The 20,729-nt window shown below is 37.4% G+C and overlaps 1 protein-coding gene across 9 annotated transcripts in view; it reads right to left on the bottom strand.

Moving 5' to 3' along the window:
- Window positions 1-20,729, bottom strand: part of Cln3 (CLN3 lysosomal/endosomal transmembrane protein, battenin) — a 224,188-nt gene that overhangs the window by 28,294 nt on the left and 175,165 nt on the right. For all 9 annotated transcript variants that reach the window (XM_081762191.1, XM_081762184.1, XM_081762189.1 and 6 more), the window contains 2 exons: window positions 11,229-11,392; window positions 6,102-6,247 (listed from right to left, as the gene is read on the bottom strand). In XM_081762191.1, the coding sequence (XP_081618317.1) occupies window positions 6,102-6,247; window positions 11,229-11,384 (302 nt within the window). In that variant the 5' untranslated portion in view covers window positions 11,385-11,392. The remainder of the gene's footprint in view (window positions 1-6,101; window positions 6,248-11,228; window positions 11,393-20,729) is intronic.

The following is a 20,729-nucleotide window of genomic DNA, read 5'->3' as shown; positions in this document are numbered from 1 at the left end:
ATATGGATGTAATAGCGCAGGAGCAGGCAGTCCCGACGGTGGGAAAGAGATGGTTCATGAGCCTCGACATAGAGACTAGGAATAGGGCTAGTTCGGAAAGCTCCAAGCGCCAAACGAAGGCCAAGATGATGTACAGAATCCAGATGACGTAGGATGGAAGGTCGAGCAGAACCATATGCAACACAGCCATAATCCAATTGGGAGCGGATGAGGCTACGATATAGACGCAACATCACCACACGGTCAGCACCCCACGAAAGATGGGACACCAGACGTAGTAAGTTCATGGAGCGGAGACAGCGGTACTTCAGGTCTCGAACGTGAACAGCCCAGGTAAGTCGTCGGTCAAACTCCAAGCCCAGAAAACGAACATGATCCACATAGGACAATCGAGAACAGCCAAGGAACAGCTCAGGATCATAGGCACAGTGACGAAGGCGACAAAAATGTACGCAGTGTGTTTTGGTGAAAGAAAAGCTGAAACCAGTAGTGGTAGACCATCGGTGAAGGCGGTTGAGCGCTAACTGCAACTGGCGAGTAACTGTACGGAGATCACGTGAGCGACAGTAGATAGTAAAGTCATCCACATAAAGCAGCCCATGAACAGAAGGGGAGAGCTGCGACATCACACTGTTCACTGCAATAGCAAACAATGTGACACTCAACACACTACCCTGTGGAACGCCATTCTCTTGTGGAAACGAAGCAGAGAGAGTAGCTCCAAGCTTGACTCGAAAAGAACGTTGTTGGAGAAAATTCTGGATGAAGAGAGCCAAGTGGCCACGTAAGCCCCAGAGATGGAGTTGCCTCAAAATGCCATATCGCCAAGCGGTGTCATAGGCCTTTTCAAGGTCAAAGAAGATGGCTATCAGATGTTCTTGATGACGAAATGCATCCTGAATAGCACTTTCAAGATGCGCCAAATGATCAGTAGTGGAACGGAAGCGCCGAAAGCCACACTGAAGATTGGAAATGAGGCCATGGTGTTAAAGAAACCAGACTAAGCGGGTATTGATCATCTTCTCCAAAAGTTTACACAGACAGCTAGTCAAGACGATCGGGCGGTAGCTTCCACTGGATGTGGCAGGTTTAGCAGGCTTCAAAATAGGAATAATGTATGCTTCACGCCAGGCATCGGGGAAGGAGTCTTCAAGCCAGATGCGATTGTACAGGTCAAGAAGATGTTGCTTGCCATCGTCAGGTAGGTGCCGGAGCATAGCATAACAGATGCCATCAGGACCAGGTGCCGTGTCCTTCGTAGAATCCAAAACAGCAGCAAGTTCAGCAGTAGTAAGAGGCAGATTATAAGCTTCAGCGGTTGCAGAGCGGAACTGAAGTGGCGTACGTTCGGTGCGTTGTTTATAAGTGAGGAATCCAGCTGAGTAGTGAGTAGAACTGGATACATCCGCAAAATGACGACCTAATGCAGCAGCAATTCTGTCCTGATCAGTGATCATTACACCATCGATAATAAGGGATGGAACCGCAACGGAGGAAACATGTCCCTGTAGACGACGAATTTGCGACCAGACCGCTGTCATGGAGCTGCCAGCAGTAAGAGAAGAAACATAAGTGCGCCAGCTATGACGCTTAGCCTGCTTAATCAGATAGCGGGCTCGAGCACGAAGTCGAAATTGAGCCAAATTATCAGCTGTAGGAGCACGATGAAAAGTACGGAGTGCTCGACGCCGGGCCAGAATAGCGTCACGAATCTCCTCTGACCACCAAGGAACGGTGCGTTTACACCGGGAACCAGCATAGATAGGAATAGAGTCGTGTGCAGCTGCCAGGATACTCTGCTGAAAGGCCTCACAACGACCATCAACAGTAAAACGTGGGTCTAAAGTGAAATGAAAACTGGCGGAAAAATGATCCCAGTCTGCTCGACGGAGATTGTAGGCAGTGAACGGAGCAGAATGGATGAGCGGAAGACCATGCACAAGAATAGGAAAGTGTTCACTGCCACAGAGATCATCATGCACGCGCCAAGTAAGATGGGCACCAAGTTGAGGACTGCAAATGGAGAGGTCCAAATGAGAGTAGGTACCAGTAGCAGTAGTAAAATGTGTGGGACTGCCATCATTGAGGAGCAATGAGTTAGTGTTGTCAAGGAAAATGGAAATCTCTTGACCTCGTGGCTCAGTACGAGGAGAGCCCCACAGTGCATGGTAGGAGTTAAAGTCACCCACAAACAGAAATGGGGATGGAAGCTGTCGAGCAATCTGTTCAAGATCGACAGCAGTAAAGACGTCATGACGCGTAAGGTAGATACAACAAAAGGTAACAGGTTGTCTTAAGAAGACACGAACAGCTATAAGCTGGAAAGCACTATTCACATGGATGAGAGCAGAATGGTAAGCATCAGAGACCCCAATTGCTACACCACCTGCTGCATGACCTGCAGTAAGCTGATCATGACGATATACAGTGTAACCAGAGAGAACTGAGTTGCTAGTAGAGGTAAAATGCGTTTCCTGAAGACAGAATATGGTAGGATGAAACAATGTCAATAACTGCTTAAATTCCTCGTAGTGAGTGGAATAGCCATTTAGATTCCATTGAAGAAGAGACATGTTCAACAAGCATCGAGAACAAGAAGCGAGGTACTGCGCTTGCCTTTTTAACGGCCTTCCACAAGGGTAAAATCATCGAGCTCCTCCTCCACCATATCATCCATAAGAGACTCGTCATCACTAGGTGGACTACGTGACGTATGCTTCTGTTTCTTCGCCCCAGGTGGGCTAGAAGACTGGGTGCGTGAAGATTTCTTCGATGCCTTGGTAGAAGAAGCAGTGGAAGAGGGAGAGACAGCTTTGGAAGCTTGAGCCTGGAGCTGTTTTTTTCGTTCCTTCTTAGTGAGGGGTTTGGTAGGAGGCTGGCTGTTTGACTGCTTCAAAAACTGAGTTATGGAGTGAGTAGGAGCAGACGAGATGGAGCCAGCTGCCGGAGCAGCAGGAGGCTGAGAAGCAGGAATGGGCTTAACAATTCGTGGAGGCGAACGATCTGTCAATGGAAGCTTAGGCTGCGAAGCGGATGATGATCGGTGCTTCGTGCGGGATAGTCCTGGGTTCACAGAAGCAGTGGTACTGGACGCCTTGGAAGAGACTGGCGCACTGGGAACCTCAACGTCAGTTTGGGTAGCAGAATTGACTGTTTGAGTACCTTGGGATCTGCTGGTCTTTAGAAGGGAAGAGAAACTGGTGCCGAAGTTGACTTTTGGCTGTAGTCTTCGTTTAGCCTCAGCGGCGGAGATCTTCTCGATTACCATCAATTCACGGATCTTCTTCTCAGCCATAAAATTAGGACAGTCACGTGACCAAGCTGGGTGGTCACCTTTACAATTAGTGCACTTCGATGGGGCCGCACATGGGGCCGGACCATGAGCTGCAGAACTACAATTGCCACAGATGGCAGAGGCATGGCAAGAAGGGGCTGAGTGGCCAAAATGTTGGCAGTTAAAGCACCGTAAGGGTAGTGGTATGTACGGGCGGACCTTCAATCGGTGGTAAGCAACGTTCAAATGCGTTGGAAGGTCAGGTAAAGCGAAAGTAATGACATACGAATCCGTGGGCTGTATTGTACCATTTTTCTTCGTAGTAATGCGATGGACGTCTGTCACATGGCTATCCTTTAGTTCGGCACATATTTCCGCCTCTGGTAACTCTCTCAAATCGAAGCAAGTGATGACTCCTTTGCTAGTGTTTAGTTGTCGATGAGGCTCAACCAGAATAGGAACAGGTCCTAACTGCGTACTAGCTAGAAGTAATTGTGACTGTTTTTCTGTGGTCGTTTGAACAAGGAGCGTCCCATTCCGTAATTTGCGAATATGGCCAGGAGGAAACGTTCCTGTGGCAATGTGATGAAGTTGACGATGAACGATGAACGGTGACAATTTACTTAATGCTCCAACGGTATCACTTGATCTATCTTTAATAATTAAATATCTTGGTGCAAGACCAAGCTTTTCCTCTCTCTCTCTGTCCTGGGTGGGTGGTTGATGCGTAGCCATAACTATAGAAAGCCCAAAATCCTCTCAGCTTCCCCGTCATGGTTCGAAGCGGCCAACGAGGCTGGCAGGTCCTACCTGCATGACCCTTGTCAGCAAGCTAAGCTGTGACACCAAGTCAAAATGACAAGGAGGCAGAGTCACTTGCACCGCCGACTGATGGGTACTTTTGAGAGGACCCACGTCCCACCGTGTAAGGGGAGGAACCAATGGTTCATTGGAGATTCCCGCACCGCAGACTCCCAGCATTCCCTTTCAGGGCATCACTCCTTCCGGTCCTGCTGGGTGCGCATGCGCTGCACTCCTCCGTCCCACGGCCCCGGATCCAGCGTCATCCAAGAAAATCCAAAAGCAAAACCAGTCCATTGCAAGGTTGTCTTCTAAAAGAGCAGTCCACATCCGAGGCTTATATTTTTAACTATGCTCGATCGCAGGTTTTAAATGCCGGGTGATCGGCCCGGCACAACCCCCAACCTGGAGGACCAGTGGCTGATTGCAGTTCCGAAGAACTGGGCGATGGGGGCGCCACATCCCGACGCCGGGCCGAGGTCAGCCGAGACGACTAGTGCTCAGTTCTCTTTTTATTGATACCAATGCGAGTAACTACTTCAAAATTGGGCGTAATGAGTAACTTCTCCGTTTTATTGATATCACCCATTCTGTACAAATCCATGTTTCTATCTATAATAGCTTGAGTAAGGTATTGATGAGTAAGAGACTTTAGATATAATCTTTTTTATTTTTTAAAAATATAATAGTGTATATATCTTCTTAAAAACTCATAAATGATTCATATTCAGTTTTGGTATTTTCCCCCTATTTGAATTATGTTGTTGGCACTCGATCATTTAACATTTTTTTTAGATCACTTTTATTACACAATTCACGAGTCAATACGTTTCTACTAATTTTCTCAATGGCTTTCTCTAGAACAAAGAACATGTAGTGTCCAGACATTTCCAAGAAAAAATGTGACAACCTTGTCCCTCACCACGTGCAGAAAACACTTTTGTGGCCACTTGTTGTCATGTTTGCGGAAGGGGCTGTTTCTTACGAAGGGTATGGATAAGGGTCGCTTATCGGTGTCCGCGACTATATATATATATATTCAAAGACCCGGACACCGAACAACACAAACACTGGACGCACACAACAGCAGGCCGGGATAGGTGCACGTCCAAGGACTATCCACTTCCCAAGACTCCCACAAACTACCTGCGAGTCCCATAACCGTATTCTCGGCTGAGAGAGTATGCAAGAACATGCGGATGAAGGGTGACGCATACATAGAAAATTTAAGGCGCCCTCTTAGCTCCACCCCCACCCCTGACGATGATGGTCCGCTACATGGAGGGGATACGCGCATCGAGATGAGGGTATAAACACAATATACTTGTCAAATACCAGATAGATACACTATAACAAGGGTACAACTAAAAATAAACTATAAGCAGTTATACTGACACTTTAACACATAGGAAAGAAATGGATGAAATACCTGCCTTAACGTCCCAGAACGAAACAGAAAGCTAATATTAAAGAAAAGAGAAGTAGCAGAAGACGATCAGGACAGGAGCCATATTGCCATCTACGTCTTGATATTGATTTCAAATTGAAAGTGAAAAGTATTTAGTGGACAAAGATTAAATGTTACCGGGTGGATTAGTAGATAAGAATACAGGGAAAAATTGTTGTACAGAAAATTATATAAACAAAATATTAAAAATGAACAAAACAAGAAAAAAGTATATAAAAAGAAAAAAGTAAGTTACAGTAATTGAAAATAATTATTACTTTTGACTTAGTTCCAGAAATTTAACTAATTGAATAAATTGAAAAAAAATAAATAAATAAATAAAAGTAAAATAGAAATTAAATGAAATGAAATATTTAAGTTTTACGTCCCACAGTTATGCCGGCTAAGCTAAAGGAGATGGTGAGGATGAGAAATTAATAAAATGGTAGAATGAAGAAAGTGGGAGGAAACGGGCGAACACCGAGAAAACCCACACACACGGTGTTTGTCCACCACAAAGTTAACTTGGTGCGAGCTGGGAACCAACCAGAAGTAAAATAGAAAGTTGCGAATACTTACTGTACATAAAATGGGAAAAACGGAGCAATCGTTTTGATAGTGAGTGATGGTATAATATCAGCAAGTAAAATGGCCCCAGTTGACATCTGATTGCAATCTCTATGGCTAGTATTTCTTGTTTCATTTGCAGATACATATTCCGAACCCTGAAAGGCAAAAATAAATAAATAAATAAATAAATAAATAAATAAATAAATATATATATATATATATATATATATATATATATATATAATACAAGTAAGTGTGGTTTGTCCGTGCGTGTCACAAAGGCTCTGAAACCTAGACCCAGAGCCCCATAAGAGTTATATGGTATTGTAGCCCTGTATCTCCCACCCATGAAGAATGTTTCGGTTTGGACCAGCAGGAGACCTAGACGGAGAAAACGCCCTAGCAACGGTGTTACTGTGCTAAAAAAATGGGTTAAATTTTAACGACAATGCGTGCATTTCTTTATTTTCAATTTCAATGTTGCTTTTCTTTCTACATAAATCATTATTGATCGAATATTCCAGACTGTTTTAGAATTATCAACAATCTTGGAAAATGTTACAGACTGTTATAAAAGTTTCCCAAAGGTTCGAGAATGTTCTAGAATTTTTAGGATGCTCTAGAATGATCCAGGAAGTTCTAGAAAATTCCCGAGTGTTCGAAATTGTTGTAGAATATGCCAGCATGTTATATTATTTTCCTATAGGTTCAAAAATGTTCTAGAATGTGCACCACTAGGAAGATATACATTAAGAATACGGGGTCATTTTTTTTAAAGTTTACAGGTATCATTATCATTATGCTCAGGTTCTTCTCAACCTATTTAATGTTTTGAAAGGAAAATGGTGGGGTTATGTCTAGATGATGATAGCCAGACAACAGAACCTACCTTAACCTAACCTAACCGAATCCGAACTACTACTACTATTTGTACTATTATTAGCACTACTTACTACTACTACTACTGTTTGTACTACTACTACCAACTACTACTACTACTATTTGTTCTACTATTACTACTGCTATCACTATTACTACTCGTACCAACTATTACTATTACTATTTGTACTACTACTTCTACTAAAGGCTGCCTCCCATATGTAAACACAATTATCTCTGTGGCGCCCCTTAAATTTACCTGTTCCAGGTAGAGTATCGCCATGCACGAACACAAGACGAGTTTATATAGAGTAGCGACACTATTTCCACAAAGTTAACAGGGAACGATGGGCCGGAGTCTGAGTCATTACATTTATTTACAAGTTTATTTAAAAGAAGATATAATGTCTACAGACATCGTTGAAAATACAATGATGGTTTCAGAATTATCACAAAGTACCTAAAATGCATCCTTCGCACAAGGAAAATACGTTTACAGGAAATGAATTACTCTCAATAAACTGGAAATTAAATATATGCCAAGGAAACTTAAAATATAACATCGGATCAAGCAAAAGTGAAATTGCCAGACAGTTAATTGTATGCCAGTGATATGTTTTTAAACGTAGCAAATGAAAGTAAATTGCTAAAGGTAAAATTTAGTGAGCAGTGTATTAAATGAAATTTAAGAGTGTTAGGTAATAATAACGTTAAACAGAATGCACAAACGTAAAAGAGGATGTAATCTAGCCACTATATAACAAATGTGGTTTATAAGCAAGTAGGCCCTGTTGTAATAAAACAAGTTAGTTAAGTACGAAATAAAATGAAAATAACATTAAATAGAAACCAGACTTTCCTTTCACTACAATTTTCTTCATTCGAATTTAATAGCATTATTGTAGCTTTTCTTTTTAAATGAATTTCCGTTCACCAAATTTTCCATTCTTGCATAACCGTGCACTTCATACATAAAAGTACGAAACTTATTAAATAGTCACAAATGAATTTATAGCGAGTCACCTATCTCCTATAAACATAGTTTCCCTGTACGAAGAACAGGCATTTCAGCTAGTAAATAAATAAATAAAAAATAAAAAGATAGGCACTGAACCTTGTCACACTAAAGATTATATACTTCGAACACAGGCAAATGGATTTCTTACCAGAAATGAAAGATAATATAATCATACACACTAAAAGGCAATCCAACACGGAGTCCGAAAACGCTCATAGTGTACCCCTTTTCAATGTGTGTGGTTATGTTCTCTCTGTTTTCTTATAAGCGCCACTTTTAGAACACCCGATATATATATAAACTTCAAAGATACACAGCAATTTGTCTTGATATCAAGATACACTTGTATCTATAACAAATTGACGGAAGCATATTATTTTCTCCGTTTTATCACAGTACTGAAAAGTACAGATTTTTATCTTACCGTGTGTAGACAGTAACAAAACTGCTGTGTTGCACATGGTTACATTTTGTGAATAACTTAATGATAGTATTTTAAAAAAATGATCCTCAACAAATTATTTAATATCATTGTACGTTTCGAATTCATCAAGGAAACCTTTTTTTATCCTCTCAGTTAACAACGAAAGTCCAGTAACTAACAAACGACAGTGCCTCAATATGTCAGTTATATATATGTCATGTGTATGTATTGTCAAGTGCTAGAGCTAGTTATTGGAGTTCGTTGTTAGTCGATAGGTTGAAAAAGTTACATTAGTGGGCCCAAAACGTGCCATAACAAAAATAATTTGAGGAAGAAACTTCGCGTTTCTTACTTTCCAGAGACGATAGGAGAGAAGGAAGTGTGTAATCGAAAAAAAAAAAAAAAATCGAATTCGAGATCTCAACAGATTTACATGCTTCATGGGCCCTACATGTTGAAAAAGTTATTTTTGAATATTCGTTCGTTCGTCGCGATGTATGTACACTTGCCTAGCGGCCACATTGTTCAAAATATTCGCACCACATTTTAAACTTTACGTTTTTAGTAACATTCTCTAGGTATACTTTGTAACCATTTTCTCTCCCCATCCTCACAACCCACCCAAGACAAATTGAATAAATCCAAAATGTATTAGAAAGCACGTTGTAAGGCCGAAGAGGCAAAACAGCCACACAGCTGGATGAGTAGAAAACCTTCCCGAATAGTTGAATTTGGTTTCTGGTACTAAACGAAATACATATACATATTCTATAAATGCTGTTGGGGGTTATGCTGCTGGCTTTAGAAATGTCAAAAGTCGGTAATTAACAATAGTAAATATATTTTTTATAAAAAAAATAACTAACAAGAAAATAAACGTAGCTACGAAATTATTTCAATTTAGTCCAACACTTGTTAACCCTTACATGTATATGCAATATTTCTGAGTCCATTATTACCTTGACATACCATGAGGACACAATAGTCCTTTTAGCAAAAATGGCGTCAGCCTCAAGTAAAAAATAAAAAAAAAAAATAAAAAAAATAATTATTATATATGAAAATGTATGAAATACAACACTCGTAAGATTCTCTTTTATATATAGTAACTTATCTGCAATATATTGCTATCAGGACTCAATTATAATTTCACAAAAATAGAAAAACTTTAGCATACTAAAAACATGGAAGTTCACTCACCAGGCAATTACGTCAACTGAAGTATCTGGTAAGTTTACATGGCGGGCCAGCAAATTCCCAGCATGCTTCAGTTGATGACAAATAAGAAATTAAATTCATAAACCAAAAATACACTGCCGTAAAATAAAAATAATAACCAGAGTAACGGAACACTAATAAATAATAATAATAATAATAATAATAATAATAATAATAATAATAATAATATTTTATAAATAGCTAGTTTCTGAATACATTACAACTTCTCGAATATTCTTCCTACCGCAAAAACTAAAAGTAGTTTACTGAAGGGTGAGAATAAAAGCTGCAATATTCTCGAAAGCGGGTCTAGCGATTTTGTTTATATTTCATACATCAATATTTCATTAAGAACCCTATACTGTGATATAAGTACTATGTCTGGAGAAAATTTACAAAAGGTAGTTTACTCTCTGGGTGAGGATGGCATTATTTCCGGATGATTTTCTCAAAAATGACTCAGGCGATTTTCTTTATACTTTATAAATAAATCTTCCATTAAGAACGCTACAATATAGGATAAGACATTTCTTATGAAACAATCTACAAGAGTTAGCTCACTTTCGGGTGGTGAGTTTCTTTTCGGACGATTCTCTCAGAAACGATTCAAGGATTTCGGTGACATTTCATAAACAAATATCTCATTAATGATCTTAACATCCTACATAAGTCATTTCTCATTAAAAAATCTAAAAAGGTTAGATTACTTTTGGAGGTGGCCTTTCTCCGGACGAAATTTTCCGAAAACGCCTTGTAATTCTGTTCATATTTCAATAATAAATGTTTCTGTAATAACTGCTTCATAACATGATTTAGTTAAGAAATTGGAGCAAGAAAGTTTACTGAGGTGGCCCGTATTTTCTACTTTTTATATACTATCATAAGGTATGTCAACTTACTTCCTATAGGATTAATAACCTAATATACTTACGTGATTCAACAGTTTCTGGTAATTTTATAAATATTCTATATTTTCAATAAAAGTTGTTAAGAACAAGTGTTATTTAAGGCACTAATAAGACTTTTGTTGCTGAATACCAGATTTCTATCATATCAGACAACAAACTATCGGAACTTGCCACACTTTATAGTCCATAAATAGTTTTGACAGTCCGTTTCAATTGTCGATACAAATAATCTTATAAATGTGATCACACCAGCGTTTTTTTTTTCTTTCTTTCTTTTTCCTGAGGATAGGCGAAGATTTATTAGCCGAAGTGAAATGTAATATTTCAGTTCAACGTCCCACAATTCTGCCCTGTTAGGGTAAAGGAGACGATGATTAAAGCAAGTGAATGATGATGGAAGAATTGGTGGAATGAGAAAGTGACAGGAAAAGGGAGTACCCCGAGAAAACCCGCGGACACGATGTTGTCCAACACAAACTTACTTGGCCGAGGTCGAACCAGGGACCCTACACACCACAGGTAAGCGTTCTATCACTGAGCTACTGTGCCCTCCGATTTATTGGCAGAAAATACCATGTATGTTGATCTGTTTTGATTGGAAAAGTTGATACAGAAAGCTTTCATTCCCCCTTCCCACCTTAGTTTTCCTAATTCCTATGGTACCAGAAGACACATTTTACACAGCCTACCTGAGCATTGAAATCCGCACTCAATATGTCGTGAGCAGCACTTAGCATAACCACGTAACCATAGTTGTTACATAACCCTAGGAGCCAATATCCGATAAAATTTCGAATATTTGATATGCGTCTTGGAGTATCAGTCGCAGAAGAGTCTGTTGGCATAGTACTGTCTACGAAAAAGAAAATAACTACTATTAGTAATACATTGATTTTCACTTTCTTTTTCAAGTTCATTGTACATACAAAATGAATTTTAGATATAAATATGCAGTGACTTGAACATTAAACAACTGAGAAGTACTAAAAACTCTCAGATATAACGTTCTTAACTTGCAATACAGCAACTTACGATACCTCTAAATAACCACGCCAAATAATTTAATGCTTCCAGGATACAAAGAAGGCATCCCAACTGCAAAACGGCTTTGGAAGATCTGAAAAGTGATTTTGGCAGAATAATTGAAAGTGTTACTATTCCCGAGGATGTCTCATGACTACTCTTACAACAGTCCAGTTGAATCATTCTTAACATTAGATAATTAACATTAAAATTAAAAAAAAAAGAATTTATTACAGTAAATGACTGTAAGTACAAAAACTCACATTTTATATTTCACAAAATCTATTTTTTATACGGCAGCTCACTATGAGAAAACAAGTATAATTCACCTCTTAGCTACATACATTCTAACAACAGAAAGTCGTATATTTTTGTTATTGATGTACGGCGGAAATTTATATACGATTTTTTTTTTTTTTTCGGAAAATGTAAATTATGCTTGAATAAGAAGTAATATTGTTATATGACGGTGCAATTTAAGCTTTCACTTCTATCTAACTCTTCAGAACAACGAATATCAATTCTTAATTCAATGTTCATGGCGTACTCCACGTCCTTGCATGCATATTTTAAGTATACCGAAAATTAATACGTTTTATTTATTAAATTCATTTACAGAAAGTTTTCTTATCAGACAATATACAACATTATATTAGATTACATATATTGACGTATGAGACAAAAGTATAAAACTTTTCTTTGATATACAGGGTGTCTCAGAAGTCCCCTGACATAGGGTGACTCTATTATTATCGTAGTTACAACAAAATGTAAGAGGGGAAACCGTCTCAAAATATAATGTTTTCAATCTAAAGTGAAGAAATTTTTAAAATCGGATGAGCCGTTTGGGCTGTACACCCTTTATGCGCCCAATGTTAAATGAAAATGCAACGTTACCATTTACCTGGACCCACAACATAAGTGAATGAAGTGATTGTCTTTTACGCTAGCGTGTTGATGGCCAGCACCCATTTCAAACAGTAACATCATTCACTTATGTTGAGGGTCCAGGTAAATGGCAATGTTGCATTTTCATTCAGCATTGGGCGCATAAAGAGTGTACAGCTCAAACGGCTCGTCCGATTTAAAAAATTCCTTCACTTTACATTGGAAACACTATATTTGGAGTCGGTTTCTTCTCTAACATTTTGCTGTAATTCTCCTAATAACAGAGTTAAACTATGACAAGGGACTTTTGAGACACACTGTATGGTTATTTTTCGAAAACACAGAGATATGTAAAATAGTTATTTTTCCTAATCAAAATTTTCAATAAGAAGAATACACTGCATACTTATATATATATATATATATATATCTACCACGACGTTACTCATGTCCAAGAATTAGAAACTTGCTCTAACTAAAAATTGTGTGATTTTTGCGTTTAAAATATTCCGGGAAATGTTGTTATACCAATGTCTCACTTCACACAATTTAAAGAATTCTGAATTGCGTTCACTAATAACATGACATTAGTACAAAAACAGAAAAAGAAGAAGAAAAATATTTTAATACTAGAAAATTTTATCACTGAATTTAGTATTTCACAGTAAGCGCTGCTCATATATCCGGTAGATCTTGGGGTCAAGTTACAAAATTAAAGTCATTTGAAAAAAACATTACACATTGTAGAAATAGGTAAAGAAATAACAGAACCTGCTTGATTGCAGCTTAATACCTCACTATAAAGATTTTGTACGTACTTATAAGAGGTATATTTAAGATAAACGCGAACACTGGTGATAAAGCAGAGGATGATGCACAAATACAGAACACATTCACTGTCTTCCAACTAGAGAAGAGGTTTGAAGATTAAAAAGAAAAAAAAAAATCAGTATTTCCATATATCATTCTGGCATTTGCCAATGCTAGTCAGCAATTTTGTTTCAAGAGTGTTAAAAATAATTCGAAAAACTAAAATATGTGTTACAGTTGTCTCTTAAAAAATAGTTAAGTTATGGACCGTAATAACAAGAAGTTTTTATTCTTTGTAAGTTTAAAACCTGGTAAAGTACTAGGACTATCAGATTAATATGCAGGATAATACAAAAGTGTTTAAACACCCTAATAAGTGCTTTAAAAAAATGCAAATTATAAGCAAAGTATCACTGTAGGTGAAGAATAAAGATGGGGAAATGTTTAAGGACACATTACAACGATATATACCATCTTGAATTTTACGCAAAAGGACTTAAATGGAAACCATAACACGTGATATACTACTTTAATAGGAAATCTCTGAAGAAACTGAATGACATGATTATTTTTGCTCTAGCATTAATCATTACGAAATTATGACCTTTTCTTTGTTGTGCCCCACAATATATATATATATATTGCTTAGTGTTACTTTGATTATATTCTGCAGAGTTTTCCACTTATTAGAGTGTTTCCACACTTTTGGACCATCGTATATATCAAAATTTTAGGGAGGGAATAATTATTCAAAGTTTAAATTATTTCCTTTAAGTGTCAACAGATCAGCCATTAATTGACATAGACCTCTGGAACAAAAGTACTATATTCTGAATTGATCACACCTTTAGAATACTTGATACTTTTTCGACTGCATAAGGCGTTGCCTGGGAATACGGTCACGGAAAAACATTTCACTTACATTTCAGTAAGAACGGAGGTTTTACCCTTCTATACAAACAACTAAATTGGATGTGAAGACAATATTGACATGTAAATGATTCCAACAAAAATAATAGATTTGGTATGTGATCAACATAGCGTGAGTGGTTGATTTGGCTTTTGACGTTCAGTTAAGCACCGAGGCTATGTGAGACGTGATCCTATAGCTTAACGTGGAATCCGAATCATATGGGCACCTAGGTACGCTAACTATATAGCCACAATGGAGTTCATAGCATGATTATATATATATATATATATATATATATATATATATATATATATATTTATTTATTTCATCACTGAAAATATCATGAAAAGGCAAACAACTTTTGTAGGAAAGAGTATTTTGTGTGTGGTTTCGTTTATGAAATGGCTACAATATAATTACGACTGGAGATAAAAACATGAAACAGAAAGTGGAAAATATCAAAGCGCGCATGGAATATAGCGCTGTAGTTGGTACCTCCCTACCATGGGGACCCGGGAGGCCATCCGAAAATTGAGTGGAAAGTGTATTTTTATAAGTCACTGAAAGAACCATGCTAAAAATTTTGCAGTAAAAAAAAAAAAAAGTTTTGTGTGTGTGTGTGTGTGTTGGACACCGTTTACAAAATAACTATTTAACCAGGGGCGGATCCAGGACCGACTTTTGGGGGGAGGGCGGTGGGTTGTCATACTGCTACTTTTTAAGGGCACAAAACTTTGGAATGTTTTATTTATATATATATAAAATAAGTTTTCCTCTTCTGGGGGGAGGGCGATTGCCTCGATCGCCCCCCTGGATCCACCCCTGCATTTAACTGCGAGTTATATCTGACAGCAGGATGTCACAATGAACCCGTGGCTACCACGTAAACAATGCCTTACAGGGAAAACTTTCCTACATAAATCGTTTATTTTTTCATGATCTTCTCAATGATGTAAAACAAAAATTCATACCTTGTTACTGAAAATTTTCGAGTGACTCCCTGAGACTATTTGATAGCGGACCTTATGGAGCAAATAGAGCACTCCTTCAATTGTTTCTCATTTATAAGCACTGGACACTTTATCTGAAACACCCGGTGTATATATATACTCTTTAGATGGCTATACATCAGCCCTAATGGTCTTGGACTAACTAACTAACTAACTAACTCTATGGCCTATGGAACCCGGAGATCCAATGCCGTGTTCACAAAAGCTCTCCACTGACTTCTATCCTTAGCTAACTGAATCCAGTTTCTATTTTGTATTCCAATCTCTGCGAGATCCATCTTAATATTGTCCTCCCATCTGCGCCTAGGTCTTCCTAATGGTCATTTTCCGATTGGTCTTCCAGTCAAGACTTTGAAAGCGCGTCTACTTTCTTCCATTCTGGGTACATGACCCGCCCACCTAAGCCTCCTATACTTGACGACCCTAACAATGTTGGGTAAACCGTATAAATTATGTAGTTCCTCGTTATGAAGTTTCCGCCATTCCCCATTCCCGTTCCTCTTGGGTCCGAATATTCGTCTCAGGATCTTGTTCTCAAATACTTTCAGTCTATGTTTTTTCCTCAGAGTAAGTGACCATGTTTCGCAGCCATACAAAACAACAGGCATGATTATCGTTTTGTATATTTTAAGCTTCAAATTCCTCGACAGAATTCGCGACAACAAGAGGTTTTGAACCGAATAGTAACACGAATTCCCTGCTTTTAGTCGACATTTAATTTCTTCGTGGATATGATTTTCCTCTGTTAATATTGATCCTAGATATTTGAAACTATCCACTTTATCAAAAGTATTATTTAATATTTTAACGCATCTATAATTTGCTGTATTACGGTCCCGACGCACCTCCATGTATTTAGTTTTCTCTGCATTTACTTCTAAACCCATGTCCCTGCAAGCGTTTAATAAGACCTCTGCATTTCTTTCTATTGTTCTCCTATCATTCCCTATTAAATTTACATCATCAGCATATGCCATAATCTGGTGAATACTGTTTAACTCTAGGCCCTGGTTGCTATCTTTGATTTTCCTTATAGCGTATTCCAGAACAAAGTTAAATAATAATGGCGACAACGCATCTCCTTGTTTCAGGCCATTTTCGACGTGAAAGTTCGTGGACAAAAATTTTCCTACCCGGACTTTACTTTGGGATTCATTTAAACATATCTTAATTAATCTAATTAACTTTCTCGGTATTCCAAGTTCTGTAAGAACGTTCTATAATGTTTCTCTCCTAACCGAGTCGTACGCCTTTCTAAAATCAATAAATAGTTGATGCACCGGGGTATTGTATTCCCACTTTTTTTTCGAGTATTTGGCGAATGGTAAATATTTGGTCGATAGTTGATCGATTTTGTCTATATCCGCACTGATAATCTCCAATAATTTCATCTGCGTATGGGGTCAGTCTTGCTAATAGAATATTTGAAAGGATTTTATAGGATGTTGACAGAAGAGAAATGCCTCGATAATTATTACAATCAGTTTTGTCACCTTTCTTGTGAATTGGAACAATGATTGATTCTTTCCACTCTTGTGGCAATTCTTCCTTGTTCCAGATAAGAAGAATGTGTTTGTGTATCTTGTTCCACAATTTTTCGCTTCCAGCTAAAATTAACTCAGCCGGAATTTCATCTACACCCGGAGATTTGTGTTTCTTTAATTTCTTTATAGCGGTTTCTACTTCTATTCGGTTGGGTTCTGGAATATACGGTTCTGCGGTGTGTATCTCCTTTTCTCCACGCACACTAGTTTTTGGTTGCGTGTTCAGCAAATCGTCAAAGAAATCTTTCCATCTATTTAAGATGCTATCCGTGTCAGTGAGAACTGTACCGTCAGATTTCTTTAATATGTAAGCACGAGGTTGATAGCCTTTCTTAAATTCGTTGATTCCCTTATACATGTCTCGGATGTTTTTATTTTTACTATTATCTTCAAGTTCCTTAATTTTAGTTTTCAGAAAATCGCGTTTCTTTGTTCTAAAAGTTTTGGAAGTTTCCCGCCTGATATCTGCGAAATTTTGTGTAGTTATTTCATTCGGATTTTGTAGCCAGCGTAATTTTGCCTGTTTTCTCTTCTCTGCTAGTTTTATGCATTCCTGGTCGAACCATGGTTTGTTCCTACGTATTTCCGCATGTCCCAATTTTTCTTTTGCTGAAATTTTAATGTTATCTCTAATTTCAATCCAGGATCCTCAACACTAGTGCACTCCGAATCTTCTAAAGCCGAGAATCTATTCGAAACTTCAATCTGGTATTTCTCTCTTACCTGGCTCTCTTCTAATTTCTTTAAATTGAATCTCTCCGTTTTCGGACAATGAATATTACCTGTTACTGACAGACTGACAACGGGTTGAATTTGTTACTGACAGACTTTCTATTATTACTCTTAAGGGACGGTGGTGTGATATTATTGTTTTAAATGTACATGCCCCAACTGAAGATAAAGATGACGATATAAAAGACAGTTTTTACGAAAAAGTGGAACGGATATTTGACCAACTCCCGCGATACCATATGAAAATTCTATTAGGGGATTTCAATGCGAAGGTAGGACGAGAGGATATTTTCAAACCGATTATAGGGAACGAAAGTCTGCATAAGGAAAGTAATGACAACGGTGTTAGACTCGTGAACTTTGCAACATCCAAAAACCTAATCGTGAAGAGTACAAAATTCCCACATCGCGACATTAATAAATACACTTGGACATCACCAGACGGGAAAACACATAATCAAATTGATCACGTTTTAGTAGATAGAAGAAGGCAATCTAGCATAATTGATGTCCGGTCGTTTAGAGGGGCTGATTGTGACACTGACCACTACCTGGTAGCAGCGATAATACGAGAGAGGTTATCGTTGAATAAAGGTAAAGGTCTTGGACTACTAAAATAAAAAGGACTATACGCAAAACAGATTAAATATTCAAATATATGTAATGCTTTTGAGCATCTACCAAGGAGTCACCTCAAGAGCACGGAAAAATGAAATTTATTAACTTTAAAAAAATATGTGATTGCCTTTTTGTCCGCGGACAACTAAGCTGAGTACGCAGACAATACATGGAAATGCTTGTTGCTGAACTGCCTCCAAAACGAACCTGGGAAGCTGGGCGCCGCTGCCTTCTACAAGGGACTGAACCACTTTTAATCCAATGTGGATAAGAAAAGGCTCTTTTATTGAAAATAATGGAAGCAGTCTTCCCTATTCCCTAGTGTCAAAAAACATTTTCCATTGCGTGTATTATTAAAAACTAACAAAAACAAAATCGATCAGGCAAGCATTAACAATCAAATAAAAGCAAAAACACGTATTTTAATGTCAAAAAAAAAAAAAAAAGAAAGAAAAAGAAAAAGAAAAGAAAAGAATAGCATTAAGGAATTTACTCAACAATTGCAAGTAACATTAAATGTTAATTGGCAACATTAGATATATAATCACGTAGGTTTATCACTTCGCTACGTAGATGTTACTTGGAACATTACAGGAGGGAATCCACAAGATGGTAGTGCTATGCTACACCAGCGAATTCACTTTTTTTTTTTCCGTTCTTGCCTTTCGCACCCTGTATAGCAGATAGCAATGATAGTCGCACTACTTTATCAACCGCTGACCTAACCAGAGGTAGGTGACTGAGATTGTTATCAATATTTTAAAAATATATGTGACTGCTACATTGCAAATAAAGGAACAAAAATGGGAGGGAATAACTCTCAAACAACCCCAAATACTGGTTAAACCTCACTTTGTGTGTCTAATACCAGAGGAAAGGCATAATAAGACCATCAAAAGTCTTTGTTATTCTCGAAGAGTCTGAGCTGCGTCAAACTGAAACTGTTATAGCACTGATTTACTCAGCTGGGGAGAAATGGAACAGGAAACGTTGATCAAGATTTCAAAACAAGTTAAGATGACACTGTTCACTAAAAAAAAAAAAAAGCTACAGTATAAGGCAAATTAATCAGGGCTACAGTGTAAGAGAAAGCAATCAAATAAGTCGCTAAATAGCATTGGAAAATATCCACTGCACATTGTTTTCGAAAAAAAAAAAAAACGATTAATTTTTTAATCGTTACCATTTTTTTAATTATTATAAATTAAAAATTAACTTCTGGAAAATTTATTCGATTACACTAGAGATTAACAATTTAAAAAATGATTAATTTAATCGTTATTCTTTTTAGCAGCTTAATTACAAGCTTGCTTGTAGAGTTACCGTATTTCCTCAAATAACCATACCTAATATCTTTCCGGAAGGGGAATAAAAGCACGAGATTATGTCAAGAACATTTTAAGTTAAAACAAAAATCATGTAAAGGTTTAAAAAAGTACTTGTCATCACGCTTAACTGCCGGTAATTTACTACAATTACTGCATATAAAATTACTCTAAGCCTGAAGTGATTAACGCTTCAAACTGTGATTAACGTAAGCATTTCTTTTTTTCCTGTAACTGAGGACTGATATATCAAGAATATTACTCATTCTTTGACTGTGGAAAACGTACACTGTTGACAAAGATTCGGAAAAAAAAAAACATTTCAATAAATGGCACCACAATAGACGCGCCGTACTTTTGACTTTTGAAAATAACGAAAAATAATAACAGAGAAATACTTTGTATTACGCATGTGTTCCTCTAACCTGGTTTTCATTACTACGAAAGGCTTTCCATTTTTTATTTATTTATTTATTAATAGAAATAAAAAAAAACTTTTACTCTTTATTGTCCTAAATTTTCGTGATGAACAAATTTAATTGAAACCCATTGTAATCATATCTCGAATACCTGGGTTTGCACAGCGTGGAATCAATTCACGGCGTTATAGAAAATATTCCTGTACAAAACTTAACATTGAGTTCCGTACAAAGAAAGAAAGAAAAAAATGAGTCATCTACATCTTTGAAATATTACTTCTAAATAATTTGTCAATCGATCAAATATGACATCAAGATCAGATTCTGTATTAGATCATTCCAAAAACTTTGATGATAATCTGTTTAAGAAATCACTGACTAAAAGTTTCACAGAATTCGAGTAGTGAAAAATTAGAAATGGGCACTGGATTAAACCTTGGGTTTAATTCCCTGGCCAGTCATACTTGTTCGCTTTATTTTTAATGTATATTCATCCACAGAGAATCTGCCGTTTTAAAACTATTGATTGCTCATAATTGATTTTTACTCAACTCTTTGGTCTAAAATAAATTTATATATTTCCGAATAGTTATGTTCGGTAAGTCTTTTCACCTTCTGTTGGTTCTTCATAGATAAAAATGGCTTTCTCTTTTTCTCAATCAATACCTTTATTACTCCCGTTCCTTGTTTAGTTTCGAGCGAGGGAAGAAGACAAGGAAGTATGGCGATCGTGAAAATATTAGAATTCGGGATTTCAACGAATTTACACGTTTAATAGCTCATGTGTGTCAAAAATGTGATGTTTTGATATCTGTACTGATATACGCTCGCCCAGAGGCTATACCGTTCCACGTATCTGAACAAAATTTTAACTAAAGGCTTTCATGTAATTCTACAGTTATTATTAT

The sequence above is a fragment of the Thermobia domestica genome, chromosome 6 (assembly GCF_964235325.1).
Source record: "Thermobia domestica chromosome 6, izTheDome1.hap1.1, whole genome shotgun sequence".
NCBI lineage: Eukaryota > Metazoa > Arthropoda > Insecta > Zygentoma > Lepismatidae > Thermobia > Thermobia domestica.
This window is presented reverse-complemented; position numbering and strand designations above follow the sequence as displayed.